At 44.1% G+C, this 8,746-nt stretch overlaps 1 protein-coding gene across 1 annotated transcript in view; it reads left to right on the forward strand.

Annotated features, from left to right (window-relative positions):
- LOC138020195 (microtubule-associated protein futsch-like) overlaps positions 1 to 6,895 on the forward strand; it is a 19,387-nt gene extending 12,492 nt beyond the window's left edge. The window contains exons 7-9 of the mRNA XM_068867220.1: positions 384 to 523; positions 1,049 to 1,106; positions 1,334 to 6,895. Coding sequence (XP_068723321.1) covers positions 384 to 523; positions 1,049 to 1,106; positions 1,334 to 6,895 — 5,760 coding nt within the window. The remainder of the gene's footprint in view (positions 1 to 383; positions 524 to 1,048; positions 1,107 to 1,333) is intronic.
- The last annotated feature ends 1,851 nt before the right edge of the window (positions 6,896 to 8,746 follow it).

The raw sequence follows: 8,746 nt of genomic DNA on the forward strand, positions 1-8,746 counted from the left end.
CGGACTGGTGTTTTGACTGTCGATTTTTTAATTAACCCCCCTCTACGAGCCAAAGAATTAAATAAGCCGCCGGGGGCTTATGAGAGCGTTTTCGATATTTGACGAGGACAAAAATGTCTAGGCAGCGTGTAAAAGCCGGAAACCCTACACAACTACAACAAACAACAACAACAATCTTTATTTTCTTAATTTAAACTATTTTCACAAAAGCACGGGCCCGCTGATAGCTAGAGTTAATCTAGCCTTATTCTAAACCTCCAGAGTAGTTAATAGTTTAATAAAAGTTAACAGTTTAATCAGTACTACTTTAATCTTAAAATCTCTTAATTTAGCAATGTAATGGGCTAAGAATTTTTAGATTGCTCACATGTGTTTCTTTTTAGCCTGATGGTATGGTTTCATTACTTGGCAAAGAGAGTCGTCTTGGTCCTGAGCAGAGGAGAAGATCTCGCTTGTCTAGTCTTTGGGACATACAATCCTCCTTGAAAACTGAATTCGGAATCGAAGACAATGTGGTTTACAGGTACACCTTAGGGCCGATTTACACGACACCACTTTTTTTGCATGCGACGAGCTTGCGACAGGCCTACGAAATGACTTAGGATTGTAGCAGCAATTTTAAAACATGTTTGATTAATCCAGTACGCGTGTTCCATGTGATTACCCCAGTAAACGTTTTGGGTGAAGCTATATCGAAGGGGTTGATCGGCGAGGATCGAGCACACGCGTTTATAGGACAGCGTTCGAAGAGTGTAGCACGTGTTGTGAGCTACATGTTTTGCCAATACATAAACAAACCTAACCATTCATTAAAGCTAACCTTAGGCCTAATGACACCAAAAAAAGACCTAATTAGACCTAAACAAGAGTTAGCTTTAATGAATGTTTAAGTTTGTTTCTTTATTGGTAAAACACGTAGCTTACAAGACGTGCTACAATCTTCGACCGCTGTCCCATAAACGCGTGTGCTCGATCCTCGATCAACGCCTTCGATACAGCTTCACCCAAAATTTTCGAGAGAAATGAGATTTTTTTTCTTCTTTCTTAGTGGTGTTGTTTTTGCGGACAGGAAGAAAGCAACTCGGCAAAGTTTGCAGCTGGAAGCGGTAAGATTTCGTTCTTGACAGTGGTGTTTATGTCATAGGTTTTCCAATGAAATGGCCGGAAAGAACAAAGAATCCTTATCTTCTATGCTGTTTTTAAACTTTCCATTTTGAAGAGGTTTACATCATGTTATGAACATGATAGTCTTAAAAGTCAGTTACAACCGCTAAACCTGCCCCTTTGGCTATTGTAATTTTAATGCTAATTTGTTGCCTTTTCTAAATGTTAGCTTGCTGAGGAAGCTGCTTCTCAACAGCGTGACGAGTCAGAACAGTTTCGAAAGCTATTATCAAGGCTCGAGACAGAGATCGCCGTGCGGGAAAGAGTCCACGAAATCGTTTTTGATCTAATATCAAAGGCACAGTACATTCTGGATTTAGAGAGGAGATTTGACGTTGCGCGGGAGATCCCCAGTTACGTACAGTATCTCTTGGAAAACGCCCAAAGAATCTTGTATAGTGAAGGAACTATTCAAGAAACCAGAGGATTCGAAGTTGACACGAAGGACGAGATTATTCGAGAAGCTGCACAACAGATAGTTTCTGAGGCTGTTCATCGAGCCATGGGAGAAATACAGCAGAACGAATCACTTCGTGAAACAGCCAACGAAATCGTGGCCTCTGCTATCAGCTCTGCTTGTGCCAAAACGCTTTTACACGGCTTGTGCAACATTGAAGAAGATAAAGATACCGTTAAATCTGCCGCAGTTGATATCGCTGAAAAGCTTTCCGACTGCGCAAAAGATATTGTAACAGCAGCTATTGTATCAGCGCTACGCCTTAAAGTTGAAAAACACGAGACTGCCACGGCAAGACGTCTGGCTATTGAAGCTGTTGGAGCGGCTAAAGCGTCACTGGAACAGTTATATGGGATGAAGTTTGAGCTTGCCGAGGAAGAGCAAAAGCCGGATACTGAGGAAACTTTCAAAAGTCTCGATGAATGCGCAAAAGATTTGACAGCTACAGCTATTATAGCAGGCACGAAATCACTGGAAAGAACCATCACAAGTGATGACCACCTCATAATAACGGCTCGATCTTTAGCGTCCAATGCTGTGGCTTCCGCAAAGGCTTCGCTTGAGACGTTCTATGGTGTTAAAATTGAGGAAGAAAATGAAGACTGGGAGGATTCTTCCAAGGATATTTCCAAGCGTCTGGTTATATCTGCGAGAGATATCGCTCAAGGAGTTATCTCCTCAACCACTCAATTACTTGAAAAGTCCGATAAACCAGACACTCTTGAAAACAGAGCAGCGCAGGTGCTTGCAACAGACGCCATTCAAGCAGCAATAGCCTCACTGGAAGACCTTTTTGATATCAAGGTAGATTTTGCAGACAAGAATGACATCGCTGCCAAGAAAATCGCTGCTGCTGCTGTTGTTTCAGTCACTGGATCCCGCTACGGGAAAGAATTGGAACGAAACAAAGTGGATCTGACTGTAGCGACCAGAGAATTAGCTAGTACAGTTGTGGATTCTGTAAAGACTTCAATGGACGAGTTAATGGTAACCATCTCAAAAGTCAAACCAGACGCCATTAAAGACGCTGAAAAATTGTTACAGCGGGCTGCGAAAAATATTGCACAAATTGCAGTCGACTCGGCTACGAGATCCCTCTTACGCGTTTCCCAGAAAAGCGAATGGAACTTGAAGTTTACAACACGAGAGCTCGTAAGAGGTGTCTTAGATTCTGCAAAAGCCTCTTTGGAGAAAGTTTATGGGATTCAAATTGAATCAGAGGAAAGTCTGGCGCTTTTATCTCAGGAAACGTCGTCTCCAAGCCTCACGTCATCTTCATACTCATCAGAGAGTAGTTTGAGTGAAGGCGAACACGAGGAAAAGTTAAAAGAAGCCGCACAAAGGCTGGCACTGGATGCTATAAAATCAGCAACCGTGTCACTAGAACGGCTGCATAGCTGTGCCAAAGAAATGGAAGCTAACATCAAGACCATGGCTTTCGAGATTTCGAAAAGTCTAGTGGATTCCTCCGGAAACGTGTCGCGACAGCTTGAAGAGGAAGGTCTCGGAATTGCGGCAAGAAATCTGGCTTGCAGGGCCATTGAATCAGCAGCCACTTCTGTCTTGAAACTGTACAATGATGAGGTATCGCTTCAGGACATCATTGCTAGTGATTCTCGCCTTCTGCAATCGGCGGCTAAGGTGGCCACAATTTCTGCTCGCTCCTCTTTAGGGGAGCTTTTTGATCGTGGCTTCTTTGGCGGCGTGGAGTTGGATGAAGCCACAGGGTATTTTGCAACTCATGCACTGGTTTCGGCTGAAACTATGTTAGAGAAAGTACAGGACAGCAGCGATACAAGGGATCTTGATATGGAGATTTGTAAAGCTGCCTCAGAGCTCACGTCACATGCAGTTATATCTGCCGAAGGCTCAGTCGACCGCTTTGTGCAATTTGACCTGCCAGAACCAAGTGAAACGAGTAAAGATTACGAACGAGAGCACTCTTGCCAAGGAACGTTGTTCTGGAAGATTTCGACTTACGTTGAAGGCCTTATCAACAGAGCCTTGAGACGTCTTGGGACAAGTGAATACGACAGTATTTTTAATGAAGGTCCTGAGGATTATGAAGTGATAACACGTGAACAGGCCAGCCTAGCGGATGCAGAATACGGTCAAAGGGAAACAGATCTTTATCAGCGGGAAATTCTGGCTTTGAAAGCTTCAAGAATTATTAATAATGTCGTGGAAAATGCTATCGACATTGTAAAAACCAAAAGGAAGAATGGCACCTTCTTTTCCGGCAGTAAATCTAGCCCGGGAGATGACCCATTTCCTGGCCAAAGTTGCAGCTCTGTGGACTTCAAAGAGGAAGGTCCTCGCAGGGAAAGCTGTGTTCCGCGCGAAATTGACTTTCTGAGTTCTACAAATCGACCTTTCTCGCCGCAGGTCAGAAAACCCGATGCTGGCGCTGTAGTCGTTTCACGAAAAACAAAATGGTTTGACAAAGAACTGGACATGCCACCACCGCACGTAGAGTTATCCAAAGGAAACATATTTAATAGTGATGTTGTTGAAAAACCGTCCTCTGATCCAGCACCGATTCTTAGCCCGAAACCCGCCACACCTCCCGAACCGGTACGTTCCGCGTCTGATTCCAACATGGACGTTGACGAGCTTGAGGCTTCACTCAATCAAAAACAATCCGTTTATGACATTATTAAGGAACGAGAAGAAACAGCAAGTTGTGATATCTCTCCTTGTGGATCGTACGTTGTCTTGCCGAACTTGAACCCATCGGAGCGTTCATTAATCGCTGCTCGAGTGGAGACTTACGAAATCATGTGGAATCAAAACAATGCAACTTCTTCAATAACCAATCTGCCTTCCTTGTCATCAAAGGGATCATTTATCACTAGCAACGCTGTTGAGCAAGGCTGTCAACGGAAAGAACCACGGAATCGTCCAGTACCGTCCCCGTCTCGTCTTCCAAACATATCCAGCTCTACCTCCAAGATTACCAGTGCAGGTTCCTCGAACCAATCCTTTCATCAACCAAGGCGGACTTCTTCTGAAATACTAAAGAGGGGTGTACCGAAACCGTTCACGAAGACTTCAAAGGAATCAGTGACAATGAAATCCCCTACAGGAAAAGACATTCAACCTCCTAGTGGCTCTGTGGGAAAAATGACGACCTCGTCAGGGTCTTCTTTGCATCTGAAGGAAGGGATGTCTCAAAAAAAGGCAAAAAGCGTGACCGCGCTACCTCTAAAAGATTCAGCAAGAGACGTGCTTCATTTGCACTATGGGGCAGCCCCAAAGAAACACCTTTCCCCCGAAGGCTCTTTAATAAAAGCGTCTTTATCTTCATCTTCTGACAAAGTTAAATCGTCATCATCTGATAGTAAATTAAAACGATCTTCACAAACATCTGTATCTGCACTTAGCGGACGTCCATCCATGGACGTTTTAACAGCTCAAAAAACTCGTAGGAGTCCAACAATGGCTTCTCCACACAGCCCATTGGATAGGATGGTGTCGGCTTCATCTGAGGAGGCAAGCTTGTCCCCTCGAGCTTCAAAGGGTAGGGTGGGACCGTCACCTCGTACATCGAAAGAACAAGTAGCCCTTTCCACCAAGACTTCAATAGGAAAAGTCAAGTGGTCTCCACGAGGCTCCACTGAAAACGCAGCATTGTCCTTCCGCGCCTCTCAAGGAGACGTCTCGCCATCTCCACGTACAACCACTCGGAAAGCAGCATCGTCTCCAAGTTCATCGAAAACAGGAGCCACTCAACCTCCAAGCTCCTCCACAGAAAACGCGTCGGTATGCCCTCGGGGTTCCAAAGGGAAGATCGTTAAGTCTCCAAATGGGTCTAACGAAAACGCCATGATGTCTCCAAAGACTTCCAGAGGAAACGTCATGCAGTCTCCTCGTGTCTCAACAGAAAACACAGTGAACGTCGCAGAGTTAAAACGTGAATCTAAAGAAAAAGACTCTTTGTCTCAAAGATCGTCTGAGCCGAACGTAACGCAGGTACTACGTGCTTCAAGTGAACCTACGGCATTGTCATCAAACGTTGCTAAAAAAGAGGCTACAATGCTTTCAGATGAGGAAAATGGCACTTCGTTGTCTTCACCCTTTTCTGACGAAAGAAAAGGAGTAGAGTCGTGTTTTTCAGGAACAAAGATGGAACTTTATCCTCATTCTTCTGAGGTAAAAGCTGCTTTGCCATCTGATGCTGTTGCAGAAGAAGCCGTGGGATTTTCCCCTCGATTGACGGAAAAAGTGCTATCGAAAATAACCATGTCAAAGTCTTTGCAAGGTACAGATTTGAGATCAGACACGTCCCAGGTCCAAGAAGTTGGGTTTGAACTAGATCAAGACACTGTGAACAAGAAAACATCTGATGGAGACGTCGAGGAAAACAGAAATGTGAAGAAGTTTGTTCCAAGTCTGGAACGAATTATTCAGGAAAAACGATTAACTCCAGAGGGAGCCGAGGCAGATACACGGCCTGCGTCGACCGTGGCTGACGTTTTAGAGTTAAAAACGTCCGCTGATCCGGACGAACCTCGGAACACCATACCTGCTTTAGCGGACCAAACTGAGGATATCAAGGAAACTGACGCTTTGAAATCGTTTCCGTCTAAATCTCTGCCATCCACGGAGATAAAAGGAGAAGAAACATGGACTGGACAGGGATCTCCCAGAAATTCTAAGACAGTGATCGCACCAAAAAGACGTCATGAGGTTGAAGTTGCCTGTTCAACGAAGAAGCCAGAAGGTAAAGAAATACCTGAGGCGCATGGTGCACCATCTGTGCTAGAGAGTGTTTTGCCAGAAAAAAGGGGACAGGAAAAGAAATCAGATAAAAAGATGCCTAATTCCTCTACTTTAGGATGTAAAGAAGTCTCACAAGCTAAACAAGAGCCTGTTGGGACTGCAAGGAGTACTGCTGGAGACGTCAAAGGCTACAAACCGTACAGAATGTTTGGCGTCTCAAGATCAGTGCACGACACCCTTGACGATATCGTGCAAAGAATGCTGAGCTCGGCCGACGAGCCGAGTGTTGTCGAAGTTTCTCGTCCCACAGGTCGGGGTTCGTTCGAAGAGATCAAACGGATTAGTGAAAAAAGATTAGATGAACCAGGAAGGTTCGCACGGGAGGGAAGGCTGTCTGGCCGCAAAGTGTCCAATACTGTAATAGAAACTATGAGTTTTATGCTTCAAACTGTGTCATCGTCAGATCACAGAAGTCCTCGCGGTTCTTCAGAAAGAAAGTTTAGCGGATCAGATATCCAAGGTGTTTGTGGTGAGTGTTATTGGGGAGTTTAAGTACGAGACATTTTGGGCCGCCGACGGAAACCGGAAGTGAGCAATTCGCATACCAGGGTCTCCCAGATTTTTTACACTAATCGTCTCAAACAGTGAAAAGATACTTACCAATACAAATGACGTTGTGTCAACACAACTTAAAAAGGAAAGCAGCCCTCTTCCGGTCGCCGTCTGCAGGTAAAAAACGTCTCCTTCTTAAAGGATTTCGTGCTGTTGACTGATGACGGAATTATGTCTAAGAGGACGTTTTCATTTCTTCTCTTTTACCACTACTGAGAGCTAAATTTAATCACAAATACCGGTGTTTCCTCCCATATGTACTGTTGCATTGTGCGTAAGTTTATATTTAGAAGGTAAAATAGGAGCGGGAGATCTGTATGGGTGTTTGAAATGAGCCGAAGGCTAGGCTCAATCACCAGCCGCTGTTTCGGGAAATGAGCCAGCCCTCAATCCCGATCCGAACTCGATTGAGCGGCGGAAATCGAGCCTACAATCGTCATTACATTTGTTGGGACACAAGTGCATGATGTCCTCTGCACTCCCCCAAAGTTGGTTTTGCGAGATGGCTCTAATAAATCAGTTACTTCAACATTGGGGAGGAAGGAGCGCGCTTGTACAAGTCAGAATATTAGTGCTGTACATGGTGTCCGATGGGCAAAAAAATTGCCGCCAAGCATGCGCGCAGTTATCATTATGTCCTTTTAAGAATGTCGTACGCTATAAGGATTTGTATGGGGATGAAACATAATTGGCAAATTCCACTCAACCAAACAACAAATTCGCACATGCACACATCTTAAATTTATCGTACGAGGGAGGAGGTCATCGTTTTTGAGTTTCTCTGTCCTCACCCAAAACTACAGAGTTCCTCAGCATCAGTTGTCGTCCCCAGACAAGGTTCATCTTGCTTCTTATACAAACACAGTAAATTGCTTGAAAATGCCAAAATTCCGTTGTAATTTACGAGGGATGGCGAGCCAACTTAATTTGGCGAGGACTGTATTCGAAGGCGAGCCATTGTAAACGCCCATACAGATCGTACGCGAATATTTTATCGCACTTGTGAAATAAAATACTCCGGTCCCAGAGGTTTTTCTTAAGCCGCAAGAGAGGCGAGAAAAAGAAAAACCTCTGGTTACCTTGGACTTGAATCTCATTTTCGTGAAGACGCCGGGGTCAGGATATGACCCTCAGGCTTGGATTGGTTAACATTTTTACAAACAATATGATTGGTTCGTTTGATTGGTAATACCTAGGGGACGCGTGATTGCTAACTTGCCATTGGTCCCTTTTGTAATTATGAATTTGACGCGTTAGACAGCTGGCGTCTGCATGAAAGTGAGATTCAAGTCCAAAGTAACCAGAGGTGTTTCTCTTTCTCGCCGAACTCGTCTTCTCCGCGCAAGACAAACCTCTGTTGCCAGGGTAGAAATAAAACAATAAATTGAATTCAGTAGAGATCTGTATCAAAAGTTAATAACGTTAAATGAACACTAATTAGCAGAGCAGGAGTTTGTATTAAATCAAAGTTAATTCTACTGTTTAATCATTCATCAACCCCAGTTAATTTTCATTAGGGTTTACAGAGGAGTACATGTGACTCAAATAGTACCTACTGATTGGACCTAACTTTGACGAATAATTAATCAATTGTAATTCAGCCATCTGGTTAGTGAGAGGTACCATAATTCTTAAATACCTACCAAATACAACAACTGTGACCCTTGTATATACTTGACTGAGAAAGAGCTTATGTCCCCAATTCACTTTGAGGCCCCTTTTCGGGTCTGACTGGTTTGTGTTGGTGTAAATTTCGAGCTGAAAGTAAAACATGCAAGTGGGAGAATTGAA

The sequence above is a fragment of the Montipora capricornis genome, chromosome 10 (genome assembly GCF_036669925.1).
Source record: "Montipora capricornis isolate CH-2021 chromosome 10, ASM3666992v2, whole genome shotgun sequence".
In the NCBI taxonomy this organism is placed as follows: domain Eukaryota; kingdom Metazoa; phylum Cnidaria; class Anthozoa; order Scleractinia; family Acroporidae; genus Montipora; species Montipora capricornis.